This window comes from Acanthaster planci, linkage group LG08 (assembly GCF_054643075.1).
Source record: "Acanthaster planci isolate LZ-2023a linkage group LG08, COTS_SCS, whole genome shotgun sequence".
Lineage (NCBI taxonomy): Eukaryota > Metazoa > Echinodermata > Asteroidea > Valvatida > Acanthasteridae > Acanthaster > Acanthaster planci.
Genome location: NC_141784.1, coordinates 15,888,552 through 15,910,648, shown reverse-complemented (window position 1 = coordinate 15,910,648; position 22,097 = coordinate 15,888,552). Strand labels below are relative to the sequence as shown.

Genomic DNA, 22,097 nt, shown 5'->3' with positions numbered 1-22,097 from the left:
TTACCAAGCTCAGAAGAGCAACTAATCTCCTTTTTTAGAGCAGCATCCTGGTTGAATGCATTTACGTTAATGTTTCCATCACTTGGCTTTCCTGCTATGTCTTCAGGTGCCTGATCTCCAGCCTCAAGCCTAGCTTTGATCTCTTCCTCTTCCTTTAGGTATTCATATCTAAAATAAAAATATTCAGTCTAGAATTATTAAAAAACCTTATGACTGGATGAAAATCATCATGACAAAACAAATCATGCTTATAACTTACATACATGTACAGTTAGAAGTAGAAAACTAGAGAAAAGTGTTTGAAAACAAACACAGAGCTGGTTCGGGACTGTTTTACCAACAAGATAAGTATTGTTGATCAAAGCTCTCAAACTAACCCAAATGCTGGGTTGAAAACGTATACAAAGTCAAGGGGCTGAAATAAATATTGAAAAAACAAGAGTAAATCACATGACGACGTCATCATGACGTCATTTATATACAATAATTTCTGTATCAAGATTTTTGTTGGCTGTCACTTTGAAAACGAGCAAACATCCGAAAGGGTTCAAAATTGTGCCTTGGAAACATGTACAAAGTTAACGGGCAAAAAGCCCCATTTGGAGAAACACTGCTCTTTTAAGTTCGTGTCACGTGATTTGCGCTTAAACTGAACAATTTTATGAAATATTACTTCATATTCGGACCCTTAGGCATATTACAAATAAAACAACACAGCGTAAAGTACCCGATTTCTCCTTTGTTCTGATAGTAATCTTGCGCCAAAGTTAAAGACTACTTGTTTACTTTTATTAAGTAGAAAAACGTGTACAAACGTATGAGCAAATATTCAGGTCATCGTGACGTCATCCCTTTGAAATAAGTCGTGCATCAGGGTCTTTGTTGGCTATTACTTTGGGAACGATCAAAGACTGCAAAGTTACCAAAATTGTCGCTGAAAAACGTGTACAAAGTCAATGGGCTATAAACTTGTTTGCAGAAACACTGCTCCTTTAAGTTCGTGTCACGTGATTTGCGCTTAACCTGAACAATTTTTATGAAATAATACTTCATATTCGGACTCTTAGGCATATTTCAAATAAAATAACAGAGCGTAAAGTACCCGATTTCTCCTTTGTTCTGATAGTAATTTTGCGCCGAAGTTAAAGACTACTTGTTCACTTGTGTTAAGTAGAAAAACGTGTACAAAACCTATGTGGAAAAATTAAATATTCAAAAATAAATATAAAATAGGGGGATGATGTCATCATGACGTCATCCCTTTGCAATAAATCTTGCATTGGGGTCTTCGTTGGCTATCACTTTGGGAACGATCAAAGACTGCAAAGTTACCAAAATTGTCGCTGAAAAACGTGTACAAAGTTAATGGGCTATAAACTTGTTGGCGGAAACACTGCTCCTTTAAGTTCGTGTCACGTGATTTGCGCTTAACCTGAACAATTTTTATGAAATATTACTTCATATTCGGACTCTTAGGCATATTTCAAATAAAATAACAGAGCGTAAAGTACCCGATTTCTCCTTTGTTCTGATAGTAATCTTGCGCCGAAGTTAAAGACTACTTGTTCACTTGTGTTAAGTAGAAAAACGTGTACAAAACCTATGGGGAAAAATTAAATATTCAAAAATGAATATAAAATAAGGTGATGATGTCATCATGACGTCATCCCTTTGCAATAAATCTTGCATCGGGGTCTTCGTTGGCTATCACTTTGGGAACGATCAAAGACTGCAAAGTTACCAAAATTGTCGCTCAAAAACGTGTACAAAGTCAATGGGCTATAAACTTGTTGGCGGAAACACTGCTCCTTTAAGTTCGTGTCACGTGATTTTTGTGTAAACTGGGAAAAACTTATGAAATATTATTTAATATTTGCACACTTGGGTATATTTGCGATCGAACGGAAGGGAAAATTTAGTCTGATTTCATCTTCGTTCTGGTAGTAATTCTGGGTCGAAGTTGAGGACTGCAATAGCGCCCTCATAGCCTGATATAGGACAGTCCGAAAACTGTGTGCAATCTGTGTACAAAGTCTATGGGGGAAAATTAATTCTTAAAAAATCAATAATAAATAAACTACTGAAGTTATCACTGTGAATTTCTTCTAGGACCGCCCTTGGATAATCACACAACTATCCACCAAGTTTGAAATTGTTCTGATTTTCCTAGATGCCGAAGTGTAGGGGTAGAAGAACTTGGCTGAAGAAGAAGAAAAAAAAAAAAAAAAGAAAGAAAAAAAAAACAGAACGATTACAATACCTGGTTCGGCTGAACTGGGTATTGTCGTGTTTGTTTTGAAAAAAACAAACACGACTATTCCATTATTTGCATTGTTTATTTATCAGTTAAAACCATGTCCACGGTTGCATAACATAACAAAGGGTTAATTTTGCATGATGTCACACTGTGCGTTCCACTTTTTTTAAATGGATGGTTGGACTATTATGCACCGTATCTATCAACTTGTAACAAAATGACCACAGGGAGCCATACTTGTTCACCAGTGATTGATCATACATGTAAGTGTAATCAATCTTGTTCCCATGGTGATCATTAGCTGCCATATTGCGGCCACTCTTGCACAAGGTAGTCCATGTGCACGTGCACTGGGCTTTGTCAACTGTTCAGTGAGTGTGGGCAATGACAGACAAATGAATTCATGCTGTAAAAAAGGGGTCTAAAAGTGTGTCTTTTTCGTGGCGCTGCTGCATGTAACTTTCGCTATTTTTTAAGCTGTTGGGGTTTTTTTCTGTTATATATTTTCCCATCTACCAAACTTATATCTCCCCCAAACTGCTCTCATATTTTATCTCCCAACTTGTTCATTTTCCCATAGTGAAAGATATTTCCCTTCCCAAACTTTATTTCCCAAACCATTTCAAGTAAAATTTAGAAACCAATAAAATAAAGTACACATAGAAATACACACACAGACAAATATTTGGAGAGAACTTGTTTTTCTCTTATTTTCTTCTTGTCATTTCTCTTGTGTTTTCTTTTCTCATTGAAGTAGTCGAACTCATAAAAGTAGTAAAATAAATTTCCACTCTTTCTAATCGAATAAAAATCAAACACCGGTGCAAGGAATAAAAAGCACTTTCCAGAAACTTTGTCTTTTTTTCAAAGGTTGAAAACATGACCACCTAGTAATACTATTACAAGGAAATGTGCCACTTTTTCAAAAGATGAAAATACAACATCCTCAAAGCAGTACTTTCCAGTAACTTTGTCTTTTTTGTCATTTTTTTCCAAAGGCTGAAAACATGACCACCTAGTAAAACCATTACAAGGAAATGTGCCACTTTTTCAAGAGATGAAAATACTACATCCTCAAAGCAGTACTTCCCAGAAACTTTGTCTTTTTTGTCATTTTTTTCAAAGGCTGAAAACATGACCACCTAGTAAAACCATTACAAGGAAATGTGCCACTTTTTCAAGAGATGAAAATACTACATCCTCAAAGCAGTACTTCCCAGAAACTTTGTCTTTTTTGTCATTTTTTTTCAAAAGTTGAAACTATGACTCCTAAAACCACCAGTAAATGACATATTGTTTTACACTAGATAAGTGGGGCATCAAGTCAAAACACACATGAAAAACACAAAATATAATGTCAATGAAAATGTCCATGAAAATAAATGTTCAAAGTGTCAATTAGTGGACAGTATGGTACTCCTTGAAGCAGGGGGCGACGCAGAGGGGCTGGTGGCACGTGTCGCACTCGAAGTGTGTCTTCTTTTGCAGACCACGGGAAACGCAGAGGACACACCGCCGGTAGCGGAAGTCGCCATAGCTGGTCCTCTCAAAGTCTCAAAGTGTCGGCCGACAAAGCGGGAGTTGCTGACTGGTGGAGTATCGTGCTGAGGGGGGTACTCGGGCAAGGGCTCGTCGAACAGCAGCTCACGGAAGGGACTCAAGCGGTAGTCGAGGAAGGAGAGGCGGTGATCAACGGCCAGGTACACGGCGTAGCTGTTCACCAGCGTCAAGCCGAGCAGGTAGAAGAAGAGCTTCTTGTACCACTTGAGGGACTTACGAGTTGCTCGATGATTTGCCGCTAGTTGGTCGCTCTTGTCAACGCCCCCCATCAGGGCATTGTACTCGATGACAAAGGTCGGTTTCTGCTTTTCCTGCCCTGTCCTGTCTTTCTTTCCGGTGCCCACCGGATGTCTGCAGTATGCATGGTGGAGAGCATACGGATGTCGCGCTTGTCTCGCCCCACCATGGCCAGGAGAGAACCCCTGACCCCCAGGTCGGCCGACCGGGACGCTGTTTCGCCCCACTTCAGGTTGACGGACTGCAGGTCTTTTGGCATCCCTTTTCTGTTCCCCATGACGGTGCCGACGACGTTGAACTTCTGGTTGTGAAGTCGTCGAAACAAATCGGGACTGCTGAAGGGCCCAGTCGAGGGCAAGGTTGTAGCCCTTACCACTTAGGTCGTTCACCAGGTCCATCACCACTTGTGTAGTTGCTGAAAGGTCTCCTTTACTTTGGCTGGTGTAGATTTTGAAGTTGTAGCAGTACCCGGCGGCACTCCCGGTGCTCTGGCACAACTTGTACCACTTGATGCCAATGCGGGCCCTCTTTCTGGGGTTGTAGGTAGCGAAGCGGAGACGCCCGTAAAACTTCAGCAGGGAGTCGTCGACGGAAATGTCCCGTTGAGGAACGTAGACAGTGGCAAACTTCTGAGCAAGATGGTCGACGACTGGGCGCACTTTGAAGAGGCGGTCGGTGCAGTCATCTGGCATGGCGGTGTTATCGTTGAAGTGCAGGGACTGCAGGATGGCAAGGAAGCGATCTCGGGGCATGACGGACGGGAATAGGCTCATCTTCAGTAGTGGGTCGGTGGACCAGAAGCTATGAAGGGTGGGGTGCTTCGCAATGCCCGTCATTATGCAAAGGCCCAGAAAGGCCTTCAGTTCTCTAGTGTTCAGATCAGTCCATGATCGCATGTGCACCGATGTCGTATTCCCTGGAATATTTCTTTTTTTTTTCAATCAGGTTTCATGACCTAAAGCATGTCTCCCTTAATCCTATCATAACCAACTTGTGTACTCTGGAGAAGCTGTTTCCATCGAAAAATCTGATCTTCTGACGCGGGTCACGTTTTGACCTAGTAAAAATCACCCTATCCCCCATCCTCCCACCATGTGCATTGACGTGTAAAGGGGTATTGCACAATCATGCATTTTTCACCCTCTTAATCCCCAATGTTTTCTCCCAAAAAAAAAACTGCTGCATTTTGAGGGGTTTCTGTTCCTGTCTCTTGAAAAGTGTCCTGTACTACACCATCGCGAACCGGAGAACAAAAACAATAGCTTCTTCGCCAGAAGTAGTGCCTTTTTCGCAACATTGCAAAAAAATCCACCCCCCCAAAAAAACACAACAAAAAACAAGGCCTTTTTCACAACTTGAGAAAAAGCCAAACAAAATTGAGGAAAATAAAGGCTGTTTCCCTGAATACAGCTAAAAGTGCGGGGACTTTTTTGTGCACAAACCAGTGTAACAATGAGGCTTTCTTTCTGGGATGACATCACATATTTTGCTCAGGAATATGGATAATACTAATTAGCATAAAAATCAAACAAGCAGTGAAATACCCTTTCAAATAACAGGCCCCGTTGCCTGACCAGAGACTGGGGGGAGGGTCGTCAAACCCAAAAGTGGAACTTTTGGCACTGTGAACACATATTTTTATAAAAAGGTCTATCATAATGTGCTTTGGAACGCAACATCGAACAAGTTCCATGTTTGTCGCAAACAGAAGGATGCATGTATAGACATGCATAGGCCCCCTACTTCAGTACTCAATATTCACAGCGTATTGTAAATTGGCCTGGTGTATGAATTTGCTCTTCATCCTGCACTTTGAATCGGGCACTGGGAGACGAGCAAATGATATGAACATTATTATTTAAAAAATCTCAGAAAATCCCACAAAAATTTCAGAAGTTCAAAAAAGTGATAAATTTTAGTAAATAATTATTACCTCCACTCACCTAACTAAAAATTGTACAAAAAAAATATTTTGGGGTGTATTTCATTTTGCATTTTGGAGAAAAATGGGAAAATTGGACCAAATTAACGTGTCATCGGAACTTTGTAGCGGGTATATGAAATCAACATTTATGAATCAAACTACTGTATTTGGAGTTTAAGTTTCACCTTTTGTGAAATTGGCGATAAAATATTGCTCCATACACAAACGTTAGAAGCAAAAATTTAAAGTGCCCATGAACGAGTGTTTTCATTATGCCTAAACTTTCTTGAGTCCTCGAAAATACCAAGTTTAGTGGGATGGATTAGTGTCCTGAGTCCTCGCTGGGTGGGCCATGCAGCTGTTCTTTTTAAGGCCAGTAAAATGATAAACAATATGGATTACGAAATAGCAAAAGACAAAACGAACAGACGTACCACATAATATGTGACGTGCGAACGGTACTTACAGGGCATTTACAAGTCTATTCAGTCTTTCTAGACTGGTTTCCTTCATATCCAACACGTGAGTAGAGTCAAAGTAAATGGCAGCCACTGTAAACGGCAACCAATGAAAACATGACTGCTTTGTCCCCATGCCTGGAACGCTGCGCCGCGCCACTGGTACACGGGGCTGGCCGGCCACGGCGGCGGCCCAGGTTAGGCTGCGTTGAGGCATGGAGCGGTGTTTAGTGACTGATTTCATCCTTTAAATGTTGCCGTAAAAACTGCCTGCAGTTCATTATAAACCACAGATATATTTTCCACATGAGAATTAATGTATAAACTGCAGCTTACATTCCGAAAATTATAGTATATTAAAATTATATAGTTATTACCAAAAAAAAAAACCACCAAAGAGCGGAACTCAGAAGCGAGTGAAGGGGGTTCATTCAAATCCCCTGAACTCTCCCCCCCAGCCTACGACCTGAATAATGAAAAAAAAAGTTGAAAATAAGGTAATAACCGAGACACAAAGGTGCATTTGGATGGATTTGGTAAATTAAGGCTCTATTACGTGCAATACCAATACTATTGTTTCAAGTTGAGGAATTAAAGCGACAAACAGGTTTCTTCTGGGATAGATTGCGTATGAAAATAATCGCATACAACAGAGCTCAGGATGAAAGAGTTTGTGAACATAACCTTATTTTATGAAACAAATCATATAGGGAAACTGAGTAGGTGCTTATGAATGATTCAGTCAATTTCTTTGTTCATCTTAAGAATCATTCATAAGCACCTACCATAGTCAGCTTCCCTATATGATTTGTTTCATGATTTACGTTCAAAGAGCCGTATCCTCTCTGAGTTATCCCTGTTCACCACTTTCCAGGTTGTATCATGTAATTGGGGTGTGATCCCTGGCTACATGGTGTTTCAGGTTTAATGGCTTCTGGCTAGCACCCCCCGAACAGAGATATTGACAAATACGAAGAGCCACCAACATAGGGCTGGGTAGCTCAGTTGGTAGAGCACTGGTACGGTATTCCAGGGGCCGCAGGTTAAAATCCCACTCCAGTCAATTTCTTTGTTCATCCTTAGAATCATAAGCTTATTTCAAATGATTTTGATTCCACAAGAAAGCAAAATTTTAAAATGGTTTTGTTTGCTTTCTTCTGCTTTGCTTCATACAGTTAAAGTTCATGATTTGTATTTTGTTTCAATGATTTATTTAGCTGAACTTTGATTTGCTTTATTCCAGTAACTGATGTGACTGGAGCCGCTCATATATTTTGATGTAATTCTGAAATTAGTTTTTATTGCCGTGTTCATTGCTTAAACAATTATCCAGCTTCTGAACTACTGAGTAACTGAATTAAGATCCAATCTGAGTTTCAGTCAGTTCAATACATGCAAATTGAGGAGAGACTCCTTTAAATTTCTTTCAATTACTTTATACTTTGCAGTACACAATGTTTTGGGGATGCAGATTACCAACGAAAAATTGCGGCGACGATCATAGGGTACAAAGAGGGCTTATGGTTGCAAAACAGGTGGTGAGTATCAGGCATGCGGTGCGCTCTGGCTATGGACATACCGAGTATGCCAGAAAGCGGTATTTGACCAGATGTTATAGCCCGGGCAGTTCAAACTCCTTCTGTTGCCTTCCTCCATGATGGGACATACAGTATACTTCGAAATATATGGGGTTTTAAAGGATGCATCTTTAATGTCACGTGACTTGTCACATTAACACGTCATCATCAAATCATGTCAATTTTCCTCTGACACTTCCCTGTCTAGCTATATGCAAAGTTTCAACCAAACGGAACGTGTACTGTGGAAAATAAAGGGCTTAAAGGGATGCACCTTTAATGTCAAATGACTTGTCAATGATGACGTCATCATCACATGTCAACTTTCATTTACCACACTTCCCTTTCTAGCCATCTGCAAAGTTTCAATCCAATGTATGTTATTTTATGCAACATATTTGTCCTCTGTGATGATCACTTTTACATCACCTTTAGATGCTTTTTAGATGAAGTGAAGTTCACTGAAAGCTTGCACCGAAGAGACCTACATGTACCTCAGCTGAATTTTAATATTCATAGGTCTTCCACTGTATTTATTTTTAATTGATATACTTAGTTCTAATAAATTTGATGACTCCAGTTGTTGCCATAATACAAGTTTTCTGTTTCCGAATACTGTCTTGCAGTGGGTGACATGCAGCATGCTACAACCGTATAGGAGGATCAAAAAGGTTAACCTCGGTTAATTTTACTTAAAGTACATGTATGTAACACAAAACACTGCCAAAAGTAACCAAACCATTGGCTATTATTCCACAGTAATCATTCTGTGATAGATATGTGTAATTCTGGCTGTAATATGGTAGTTAAAGTGCATGTTTCATTATGGTTCCTTTACCTTGTTATCAGAGATTTTTGAAGCTCCTCTGCTTTGCCGATAGCAGTCAACACATTCTTTATCCCTCCAAGGGAATCATAGTATTCCTGTTCCAGACAGATTGAAGAACAATGTTAGAGGGTCCATATAATGACTTGTTCAAGCAATTTTGTGAAACTTATATTCTTCAACTTCAGAAATTAAAATTATTTGACAAACAAATGTACAGTATTGAAAAGTGCACATTAATAAATGTTTCAAATTCCCCCTGCTTTTTTCAAAACAACTGCAGGCACTGTTGTGAGATATCACTCAAGAACAGCATTATTCATTTACAAGGTTTTTCTGTTCAGATTTTACTAAATAGTAAATTTTGGAGAAAGCTTGCTGGATTAGTGTCACAGACTTACATAACAATGAATCACCAAAGAAATTTAGGCCAGCAAGATGGCAGAACTCAAGCAGTTTGGGGGCACAAACAAATGAAAGGTTCATTCTTTCTCCCTGCAATGACATTAGTTTTTGCTCCTGATTATGGAACTCAACATACATTAGCATAAAAAACACACACAAAATCAAACTACCTTATCGAAAATAGCTGAAAACTGTTAACACAGATGTACTTTTAAGGGCTACAGTGAAAAACTGGGGAGATGCTATACCAAACGTGTATTTTGGCACAACCCTTCAAAAAAACATGCAGTGGACATTCAGCTCAATTTGTTTTCAGCACATTGCTACCAGTAGTATGCTACAACAGTAAACTACACTAAACAGTAAACTACCACCTTCTTGTTTTTTGTCACTTGGAAGTGACAAAAAAGTGATAGTTTCCAAATTTTAAAATTCATTCCATCTAACACATTTTAGAGGCTGCCACTTTCCTTTTGCCACAAAAGGCACTCCTTGTCAAAAGGGTATCAGAAAAAGTACAATAATTAGCCTCCCAAAATTCCCAATCAACAAAGCTTTAAACAAACAATGGCCATTTTCATTTTTTGTCCAGAGAGACTGCTAACCAGGATAAACAATTAAAGGTGGAACTTCCATGTGGCATGTTCTTCATAAAATGGACCAAAATGCAACTTTGGCTATCATTTTTCAAAACTTCTAAAAGAGTGACTTTGATCATGTAAAATACAAATTAGCACCTTCAGATATATAAAAATGATTATATGGGGATAATTAGGCATAATATGTACTTATGGTGGACATTTGGTTGGCTACCAGTGCAAATCAAACAGAGTTGAATTCATTTAAAGTTTTACTTCAAAGTGTTTACACCAGAGGATTTCAAAACTTCTCTTAACAAGGAGAATTCAGTATATTTTTCGACTGATGTATTTTAAAGCAACTATGAAAAATTTATATAACCGGTTTTGCCCTTACCCAACGTATATATTAATAAACACTGTATGCTCAGTGCTTGTCCGAGAGCTTGCGAAAAAAGTCACAAGCTTACACGGGTGGGACTCGAACCCACGATCTCCTGCGTACTAGTGCAGACGTCTGAACCACTCGACCACCAAGCTTGCCGGGGTCAGCTGGACGGTCAGAGTCAGGTGAAGCAGCGGGTACCGCGGACTATTTTCAAGATGTATTTTTGCGTTGGGGATGTTAATTTATATAACAGGTTTTGCCCTTTTTTTCCGCAAGCTCTCGGACAAGCACTGAGCATACAGTGTTTATTAATATATACGTTGGGTACGGGCAAAACCTGTTATATAAATTAGCATCCCGAATGCAAAAATACATCTTGAAAACTAAGAAAAAACTTTTAACAAATATAAGCCACGAAAAAAAAGAGCACACAATTGACGGAAAATGATGAGAAAAGTTTGGCTCTCTTCATTCTCTCTCACTATACCAACATATTTGCCAGGTCTTGTATATTTTGACCACCAAAAATTATCTTTAAGTTTGGCTGCATCAAAAATTTATAATGAGTACGATATGTTCATTGGGAACGTTATATTTGACAGAATTTCGATCACGTTTGAAGGCTTTGACAGAAACTGCATAACGTTCGAGAATGCCGAAAATGCTGTCACATATAGTGCTGGAAAATTCCATGCGTAATTTTCACTTTGCCGGTTATTTTGGAGATAACCCCGCTGAAAATAAAATTAAAATTAACAACTCTGAGCTTAGATTTTCATCATGAATCGTATTTTATGTCTCAAACAGTATTTTTTGCGAACGTTATTCAGAATGACCGATTTTCTTTTGAGAAAAATTGTTCCGAAGAGAAAAATCGCGGAGAGTTGCCATTCCACGGAGGGGTTCATGAATATCGAATAAAAAAGAGGGCGCATTATCTGGGTTGATGTTAAAGGTCAAACAGGCCACGATGCAGTGAAATCTTTCTCTAATGTCACCGCGAGAGATTGATGGAAGCCGCAAATCGCCACGATCGGTATTTTGGACTGTGGTTTTTGGGAACATACTTGAAGAAAATGTGATCGGTCCAGTCATAAAAGGATTATGGATTGGTGGTGCTTTTTTGCACTCTCGAAACTTTAATCAATTAACTCCAATTAAGTTGAAAGGTTGACATGGTCATATTTGTTCCAGACATAAGCCATGACTTCCGTTTTGAGGAACCTGCCATGTCCTCAAAAAATGTAAAAAAGTGTGATATACATGTGTATTTGTACACAGAGCTATTCAAACACTAGTACTGTTCTGCTTGGGCTCCTATATGGACATTTTTACAGGCATAAAAACCAAAATGTACATTAATTTTGGATTTTTACCCTGCTCGACGTGTATCTTTTCAACACTGTATACTCAGTGTATGCCCACGAAGACTTGTGAGAAAAACAAGCGTACTCGGGTGAGACTTGTACCCACCACCTCCTGCTTACTAGTGCAGATGTCTTAACCACTCAATCACCGAGCTTGCTGGTGTCAGCTGGCTGGTTCAAATCAAATGTAGCAGCGGGTACCGCGAACAACTATTTCAAAGATTATTAATATTCAATTTTTGCCATGCCCAACGTGTATTTTAACACTGTAAGAGAAGGTTGGGACGATTAAAACTTTGCATAAGGTAATAGTGCACCAGTGTATAGGAATGTGCATTGCTCTGCCAATGTGAAATGCAAAGGAAAGGATAACAAAAATATGGTACAGTACAACAGTGATGACTCAAGGAAACCTCATGTCACTTAACGATTAAACTTCCAGAGGGGACTACCTTAAAGGTGAAATATGAAGGCTTAAGATAATACCGGTACATTTACCAAAATGCCAGACTTTCTGTTTTTATTTATTTCCAACTTCAGTTTTTGTACACGTAAGTTGAAAGTGTTAGCAAAAAATCTCAATACAGAAATATTTCCGAGGCAGGCTGCCACACATTTGAGCAGGCTGGAGCCAGGAACAGGTGCATTAGTGAATGATGATTTTACCAAATATATTGTGTAAGCTCTCTCATGTTTGTTGTAACTGCATTGCACTTTATTATAAACATTTAAATTATTTCATAAGCTAATTTATTTTGTCAGCAGCAGATTTAACAAAAATTTACACAACGGCATAACTTTACTTAGGCTACATTTCAATCCTAAGTTACATAACAAATTATGACACATTTGTAAAAGTTATGCAGTGCTCACATCTAGGACCTGTGCAAGAAATTATGGAGTAACTTCATTGTGGAGTTACTATTGAGCAATCATTTAACGTAGAATAAGTTGCACCAAACAAAGCAGAAATGAATGATTAAACAAACTCATCATGTTCAGTTAAAGCTCATTATTGCTAAAATGAATTAACAACGAAATTAAACTTTTTAAAAATGGGGGGTGGAGTACTTCAACAACTGTTCAGTGACTGCTGCAATATTGTAAAGGAACTGCCATCATAAAAGCCATTAGGCCTGTGCCGGGTACCTGCCCGTCGATTTCAAAACCCGGTTCCATTTTTCCGGGCCGGGTACCCGTAAAAAAGTAAATAAATTAGGAACAAACACTCATGCATAAAATGTCTGTGAAATTTCTTACTGAAGGGCAGACTTCATGGAAAACCACCGTGCCGCTGAAAACCCGGTCCCGCGGTCCTACATGAAACTTGAATTCGGAGATCGACAGCTAATTTTGTCATCCACTCCACCCATTGTACCGCTAGTCGGTTTCCTAGTTCCGGAATTTTCCTCGTTCACAAGAGCAAAAAAACCACTAAAATTCACGGGTGATAGGTCACTCACTACGTATGATTTCAACTATTTCTTCAAATTGAATAGTCATATAAACCTTGCATCTAAATTGAATAGTCATATAAACCTTGCATCTAATGTCTGCTTAATCAAAATCACTTTTTTAGAGTTTCCGTTAATTTGCCGAAAAACGCAAGCTTTTCCCCCCTACTTTCGGATCGCGCGGCGTTACCACGCAAAGTCGTTGTGAACTCAACTACACGGGCGCAGCAGAAATGTATGTGATGTAATGGGTTCGTCAATTGTGCGGCGCGGGGAGGGTACCATTGATAGATCACTGTACAGTTGAAAACTTGAGTCAAACTTTACGCAATTTCTACTTTTTAATTCATTGGAATTCTTATTTTCCATCTAATTTTCTCAAAATTAAAAAATTCTTTATTAGAAAAGCAACTTTTTGCAATGGTTTTGGCTTAAAATTGATTTTTCGTATGGTTACTTTTTATTTGTTTTGCTTTTGTCTCGATCCTAAACCGATCCAGAACTAGGAAAGGTGTCGTCGTCACTTTCTTCGATCGATCCTGTGAGTCCAAATATAAAAGCTTAGATTTTGAAAAAAGAATTGAAGTACCGGGGTATATCCAAAATACAAAGTTGACTTCTGACCATATTTTACTCGAATTTGAGGATTTTTTTAAATATTAATTTTTGTGATCCGGAACTAGGAAAATGACTGTACCAAACCTATATGAACAAGAGACCGAAGGAGTTTTGTCTTATGAGGTGGAAGCATTGTTGATGTACACTTGCATGACTGTATTTGTAACTGTCGGCCTAAATGACTTTTGTGCGGAATTAGTAGTGCTTAATGTTTGAGTTAAGAGTATTTTTGTCAAATAAAACAATATGAATGAGAATTACTTGTCGAGATTGACGACGAAGCGAGAGCGGACTGTGTAATATTCCAGCGGTACTGGGGCTCCACTTGACGTGCGGTAAGTAGTGATCACGCACAAATTGTGCGGTTGATTGGCCTCTTTTTATAACCAAAGCACTAAATGTGCGCTACAAATCCAAGGAGTCAGAGAACCAGTTTAGTTTTTTTAAACCAAGAAATATGCCGTTTCAAAATTATTTTTAAATTAAAGCAACATGAATTTCCTCAGTGATTCAGCGTAACTGTGGATGAGGATTGAACAAAAAAGCAGGAAGGATGTTTTCTGTATGTACAAAAGCATTTCAAATCTAAGTATTTTTTTCATTCGAAAAAAGGGAAATGTTGACAGGTGCAAGTCATAATACAGTCGGCCAATCAAATGTCACTTGTCAAAGTACTTATACATTAAAATCTCGACAATTGAACCTCAGGGGAATGGAGTTATTCAGAAAAAGTATTTATTAAACTAAACCACTTCATAGTGATACGTACCTTCGTGTGGCAAAACTTTTGTATCGCTCAGTCATTTAACAACGTGAAGCGCTGCTATTTTTTTCACTTGGGCTTCCCTATGTGTGGTCACATGACCTTTCCTTTTGCGGTCACATGGTCGTTGCAGTGTCAGTGATTGGACTGCCTGAAAGGGGACTACAATTGGGCCCGCGTTGCAATCAGGTTAGTTTCAGCGTCTTGAAAGCCAGGATTACACAGTTGCAGCTACGTTGATTTATGCAACGTGCTGGTCCTCGTAAGAAAAGAAATGAACTTGCGATGACTCCTGACCCTATATAGACTTCCGATACTTTCAATGCCGTTTGAAGCATTTTGGTGGCAGGTTTTTGAATCAGAAACTTCAAAATAAGTGGATATAATGGTGTGGACATTGTGCGAGTTACAGTGGTATTTTTGTACATAAAACTTTAAGCCTTTTAACCCATGACGTATATAGCACTGATCTGGTCCGCATGTGACACGACCAGCGTTCGCCATTTGTGCACAACACCTGAATACCGCGTGTACGTGGTCATGCAGCATCCGGGACATCTCCTTTGAGCGGTTGCAAGAGCGAACATCATGTAGGTGGTTTGCAGCTCTGTCCTCTTTTCTGACGTTCCCCGTGAGGATTTGTTTTCAGTTTCATATACCCACAAAAAACATTTGCAAACTGAAGGTAACAATTTCGTTTGATAAAAAGGTAGGAGAGATTAACTCCGACGTTTAGAACAATGTGCTGCTTGCTTCCTATGTACCAAAGAGAACCCTGTTTCGGGCACATGGTCCACCGGGTCACGCGCAATGCCATTTGTTTTTAAGTGATCTCTTTTCCGGGTACCCAAAGTTAACAGAAAACGGGTACCCGGTTCTAAAAATACCCGCAAATGCTCACCCCTAAGAAAGAGCCACGATTGTTCTCAACCACGAATTTTAATATAATTGAACATTGTGCAGCTGAGCAATTTTTCATGAAATTGAATACATGGTTCAAAGTTACGCCACGTTTCGTGAAATTGACTGCTGGTGTTTTAGCTAGTATGCCTTTGATGTTTGCCTGGTGGAAGGTGCACCCATATCACCAGGAAAACCAACTGGCTTGGACTTGTCTGCTTCACTGTGACTATCAGGCAACAAGAAAAATTACCAGACAAATTTAATAATATTGTATGTGTGGCAGGGCCAAGTTTCACTTGTATTTTAAGTATTCTTTATTGTTTAGAAGATAAGAGTAGTGCCCCTTAGTAAAGAAAACAAAATTCATTTCAGTCTCAGTTAGATACCCCCTCTTTTCTTGGTAGTGTGTTCCCGTTTGTTTGCTTTAGCCCACAATAAAGTTGTCCCCTGTAAAGTTGCTTCCTGGTAAAGGCAGTTCAGTACAACTGACCAGCAGTGAAGTGTGGTGTGCCTTGCTTGTGTTTTGTCTGCTCAAGTCATTGGTGAGTCTTCGCTCCTATAATAATTGTTTTCTTTCATGTATTGTAAATTGTAAGTAGTTTTAGTATACTTTAATTCATTGTAGTTTTAAGTTTGTGTAGTTTACAAAGTAAACTTTGATTTTGGACAAGGTCAGTCTTTTGAAGAAGCTCTCATTTTGAGGTTTTGGAACTGTTCTATTCACCCAACTTATTCATTATATCAGATTCATTACTGATTTTGCTCTTGATGGTAGTAATTCTTATTGAACTTTTTGATGAGGTAAACAAGATTTTTATTGGGAGTTTCAATCTATTTGAATGCTTTGGAGAAAGTATTTCAGCTTGCTAAATTCAACTTGGGTCAAGTACTGGATGGACCATGCTTTATTCTTTTCTGTCAAACTGGTAATTCATTTGCTTTCTAGATTCTCTCATTGTCTTTTGTACATCAAATAAGACAGGTGTAGAGTTTAGTGGGTCAAGACCATGCATGTGCTTTAGTTTTAATCCGAATTTTCCCACTGCACTCACTAATTAGTCCATAGTGATGCCACACACTGGGCTTGTTGCAGAATGTATTCTTTCTTGCTTGGGGATTAGCGTCTTCCACTTCCTTGGTAAATTGTATGAGAGAACTTGTTAAATGTGTCATGAACATTTAGCAGACCCTGTTTTTGTTTTATTCTTTACTCTTCTTTTCTTGGTCTACAGACTTCTTGTTGGAGTGTACTTGAAAAGCCACTTATACACACTGCGATTTTTTAAGTCCTTTTAAAGTTTTCAGTGTGTTTTTTAGTCCTTTTTTCCCTTTGTTTTTTGCATTTTTTCAGTCCTTTTTCATTAATAAATTCTTTTTTGTCCATTTTTTGGAGGTCAAATATTGGTGTCTGGGTCCCTATTAATTCAGTTTCCTGTGGCCTTCCCTCAAAGATCCTTGGCTTAGAGTTTTTTGTTGTTTTGCGAGTTCCCCATAGAGTGCCATTTTTCCCCGTTACATATGCTTCGATATTTCCCGAGATAAACAAGCAGTTAGTTTGTTTTTGTGTTACGTGACAAACAAGTTCAATGTAAACGCACACAGAAACTAGTTTAACCATTCTCCCATTACCTTTCTAACATACCATATGTGTGTACATTTTCACTTGGAGTGTTATTTCTTATCAATGACCTCACTTCCTGAGCTGTGATACACAAACATTAACTTGTACATGTACCTTATCTGCTTTGTACTCCTTTGCCTTACATATATACTGCACAAGGCTGGTAAACTTCATGTACAGGACATAAGCACGTTCCTCATCCATATTCCTGTCAGCCTTTTCAGCCTCTTGGAACATCCTATTGGCAGACCTACAGTATCTGCAGCAATGTACAATGTAGAAAAAAATATGTTAACACATCACTTTGAATGTACATGTATAGCAGTATTGGTACATCATTGATATCTGAATGCTGGGTTGACAATGAGACCACCCTTCAAAGTCCATCATATTTTGGAAGACTTTGAAAGGGTCCATTCACTATTACTTTAGCAGAGGCTTGACACTCCTCCAAAGTCTCAGTTGATGACTTTGGATATTTTTGTTGAGTTTACTGATTTACTACAACTTGTAATATGCAGTAAGAAACTTTGCTGTACATGTACATGTATAGCATTTTTTCCTCAGAGGGATAAACTTGCTCAACATTTTCCTGATTCTTTTCAATGAGAATATCTCTCTGTAGCAGTTTGTGATGAACGCAAACCATTTTCCACCTACATGTATACTGTACACTTCTATACTGTGGGTGGAAAATGTTGTAAAGTGTCTTGCTCATGGTTGAAAGCATATGGCACCCATGGGTTTGAACCCACACACCACTTCATACAGGTCGATTGACAGAACCACTGGGCCTTGGCTCTCAACAAGTAACCAAGTACAAAATAAATTCAACTGAAGCTTAATACTGAGTGACAGTAGAAGATTCATGAAAACTGTACAAAAAACTTTTGAAATAAACTTACATTTTTATTTTGGTATTTTTGTCAGTATCAACATTTGTCTTCAGGTTGAGTTCATGCATTGACTTAGCAATGTACAGCTCCTTATGTTTGATAGGCATGATGAATGCAGTTGCAGCCTCTCCTTACTTGTGCTCTGAAGTCCGGCTTACCTGCATGATAATAAAGCAACTACATGTTGTACATGCACATCGCAGCAATGTAGTCCATGATCAGCTTTGCTTTGCTGTCTGTGACAATAAAACCAAATCAATAGACAGGCTAGACCTGTGCTAGCGGTAGCAATCAGACCAACTTAAAAGTCAGTTTTTTTTGGAATTTACAGGCTGGTTATCACATGTATGTCATAGTCTGATCAGAATGCCAGCATACTCACCATATCCCAACATGAAAAGACAAAGCACAACGGACAGAAATAACTGAAGAAAGTACTTGACACTTTTTGAAAGAGCTTAATTCAGACAAAACAGAGGTGCTGGTGCAGGCTCATTTTCTTGGGGTTCGTGGGAGCGGAGCGGACGTCAGACCCCACAGTCCTAGGGGTAACCGTCATATGTTAACTACTAGGGTCTACTTGACATGATTGACTAAAGTACCTTTGGGCTTTAGGCCGGTGTCAGGTCAACTCGCCCCCTGACCGACTCGCCCCTTACCAACTCGCCCCTTTCCAACTCACCCCCTCGTAAACTCGCCCCCTGACCGATTCACCTCGTACCAACTCGCCTCCTGGCCGACTCGCCCCCTGACTGACTCGCCCCCTGGCCGACTCGCCCCCTGACCGACTCGCCCCCTAGGAACGTCAAGCAAATATGGCTGGCCCAATGTATTAAAAAAACAATGGTTCTAACCAACGATGCGACACGAATGACTCACGGACGGTGATAGATATTTGGACTACTAATCACCACTAATCCCTTATTTATTCGAATGCTTCCTTCGTCCACTGTCTGATTAGGTTATTTGTACATCCAACATACCCTCAGGATCAACAACTTCGAACCCTTGATCCGTCCCATTAATATTTGGGTATGTGACTGTATCTTCTTGTAGTGACCCGATATCCAGTTAGTTATAGTGTTCTGTTGCTCATTCACTCGACTGGGACCTCACATATACTGCAAAAATTGATTGAGGTTCTTGGATATACACTTTTTGTGTGATGTATAAAGTCATAGTGGTACAGGGTACACTAATGTAAATTTGTAACGCCCCATTATTAATTTTTTTATTTGCATAATTTTTCTTCCTTTTTTTGAATTGAATATCTCTGAGAGAGCTCTTAATTTGTTTCCAAGTAACGGGCACCAGATGACTTGACTGTTTTTCCATGAGTCATGACACCGACAGTGCTGGGATATAATTCAATATGGCCGATCAACAATGTGATCCTTGATGACTGTACTCGCCGAATAAATCAGTATTTAGTGTCAATTGTGAACTAATAAATGCATCCCGTTATCGGAACCTGAAAGTGTGTAGCGACCGTTACACCCTTTGTCATAAATCATGTCTCCTTAACACTTCCGTAGGTTTGCATCGCCGGGCATTTTGCCTAATATGTACCATATTTTTTATCCGAAATAGTCCGCAAAGTTAATTAATATGGTAGAGTGTTGGTGTTGTGGTGCACAAAGTCCCATAGACAATACACAGGAAACGCTGCGCCATGGCCCATACACACGATAATACTGAATTAGTTTTACCAATATCAAAAATAAATATTGTTACCCCCCAAATTCTACAGAAAGGGAATATCCACCAAGCTTTGAACAAACTCAACTTTGAGTGTCCGCTGCAAACCCCAGAACCTATTTTTAAGGGCAGCAATCACAGATTCCATCTCTGACTGATTGTACTTTTTATTAAATGGTGAATGGGCCGGCCATATGTGCTTGGCAAACTTAGGGGGCCAGTTGGCCAGGGGGCAAGTCGGTCAGGAGGCGAGTTGGTAAGGAGGCAAGTTGGCGAGGGGGCAAGTTGGTAAGGGGCGAGCTGGTATGGGGCAAGTCGGCCAGGGGGCGAGTTGACCTACAATCTTTAGGCCTGCAAATATGTCTGAAATTTCAGTATTTATGCACTGTGAATATCTCCCACACTGTACCAAAAAGGTTTAAAGTACTTTATCATAATGCAGCAAAACATGAGAAAAACATGCAAATCCCTGTACAAACATGGCAAAGTGAATGGAGAGTTGCCCGTTTGCCATGTTTGCCCACAGCCCAGACGTTGAGCGCAATGGAATAACCTTAGTACTAGCCTAGTCCGACTACGAGAATGGCGCTGATCAGCCCTTCCAACGATCACACCCAGTAATAATACATAGGGCTACACGTACTTGATATCACTAATGTAGTCTTGGCAGTATAATGTTCATCCTCATCAGCGATGTAGACGATTTATATCTCCAGATAACTGAGAAAAAAAAGCAACGAACACTTTTCAAATGCATGTAGGCCTGCCCCGCATATATATAGTCAGATTGTAGGTCAACTCGCCCCCTGGCCGACTCGCCCCTTACCAGCTCGCCCCTTACCGACTCGCCCCCGACCGACTCGCCCCCTAGCCAACTCGCCCCCTAGCCAACTCGCCCCCTAAGGTTTGCCAAACACGTATGGCCGGCCCATTCACCATTCAATAAAAAATACAATCAGTCAGAGATGGAATCGGTGATTGCTGCCCTTAAAATAGGTTCTGGGGTTTGCAGCTGGCACTCAAAGTTGAGTTTGTTTAAAGCTTGGTGGATATTCCCTTTTTGTAGAATTTGGGGGGTAACAATATTTATTTTTGATATTGGTAAAACTAATTCAGTATTATCGTGTGTATGGGCCATGGCGCAGCGTTTCCTGTGTATTGTCTATGGGATTTTGTGCGCCACAACATCAACACTCTACCATATTAATTAACTTTGCGGACTATTTCGGATAAAAAAATGGCACATATTAGGCATAATGTCCGGCGACGCTAACCTACGGAAGTGTTAAGGAGACATGATTTATGACAAAGGGTGTAACGGTCGCTACACACTTTCAGGTTCCGATAACGGGATGCATTTATTAGTTCACAATTAACACTAAATACTGATTTTTATTCGGCGAGTACAGTCATCAAGGATCACATTGTTGATCGGCCATATTGAATTATATCCCAGCATGCACTGTCGGTGTCATGACGTCATGGAAAAACAGTCATGTCATCGGGTGCCCTTTACTAGTAAACAAATTAAAACACTCTCAAAGGTATTCAATTCAAAAAAAGGAAGAAAAATTACGCAAATAAAAAAAATTTAATAATGGGACGTTAAAAATTGACATTAGTGTACAATGTACCACTATGACTTTATACATCACACAAAAAGTACCTAAATCAATATGTGAGATCCCAGTTGAGTGAATGAGCAACAGAACACTATAACTAACTAACTGGATATCGGGTCACTACAAGAAGATACAGTCACATACCCAAATATTAATGGGACGGAGGGTTCGAAGTTGTTGATCCTGAGGGTACTTTTTGGAAGTACAAATAACCTAATCAGACAGTGGACGTAGGAAGCGTTTGAATAAATAAGTGATTAGTGGTGATGTCCAAATATCCATCACCGTCCGTCAGTCGTTCGTGTCGCGTCGTTGGTTAGAACCACTGGTGTTTTTTTAATACATTGGACCGGCCATGTTTGCTTGACGTTCCTATAGGGGGCGAGTCGGTCAGCAGGGGGCATGTCGGCCAGGAGGCGAGTTGGTAAGAGGCGAGTCGGTCATGGGGCGAGTTGGAAAGGGGGCGAGTTTACGAGGGGGCGAGTTTACGAGGGGGCGAGTTGGAACGGGGCGAGTCGGTCAGGGGGCGAGTTGACCTGACACCTTTAGTTATACGTCATTAGTACGCATTAATTTTGGTACCGGTAGTACATGTCGCAGCACCGTGTTTCAAATCTGGACTTCGTTTCCAAATAGGATCCACCAGATTTTTATCGTCCAGAATTGTAATTGTTTGCTCAAAAAAGATCTTGCTCTTCAAAAGAATTATCTAATTCTTTATAATTGGCAAAAATGAAATAACTGGACCTGTTTCTAAAATTATAGGACGGCAATCGGTTTCGATGTTAGAGACAAACAAAATGGAAAGGAACCACGATTTGGAAAACTGATTTTGTAAACATCTTTGCGCAATGCGCGTACATACTCGAACGATGGCCCCGAAGAAGACACGAGCAATCGTCAATGTAGACCTTATCCACAAGGAAGCTATTATGGATCATGTTT

General features: G+C 39.7%; 1 protein-coding gene across 4 annotated transcripts in view; it reads right to left on the bottom strand.

Moving 5' to 3' along the window:
* The window catches only part of LOC110979996 (ubiquitin carboxyl-terminal hydrolase 8-like), a 148,445-nt gene extending 128,099 nt beyond the window's left edge, over positions 1 to 20,346 (bottom strand). For 2 of the 4 annotated variants that reach the window (XM_087140218.1, XM_087140215.1), the window contains exons 1-5: positions 20,174 to 20,346; positions 17,842 to 17,990; positions 17,051 to 17,195; positions 8,852 to 8,937; positions 5 to 168 (exon numbers count right to left, since the gene is read on the bottom strand). In XM_087140218.1, coding sequence (XP_086996344.1) covers positions 5 to 168; positions 8,852 to 8,937; positions 17,051 to 17,195; positions 17,842 to 17,939 — 493 coding nt within the window. In that variant the 5' untranslated portion in view covers positions 17,940 to 17,990; positions 20,174 to 20,346. Of the gene's footprint in view, positions 1 to 4; positions 169 to 8,851; positions 8,938 to 17,050; positions 17,196 to 17,841; positions 18,010 to 20,095 lie in introns of all 4 variants that reach the window. The other 2 variants (XM_087140217.1, XM_087140216.1) reach the window with 2 other exon arrangements.
* Between the last annotated feature and the right edge of the window lie 1,751 nt (positions 20,347 to 22,097).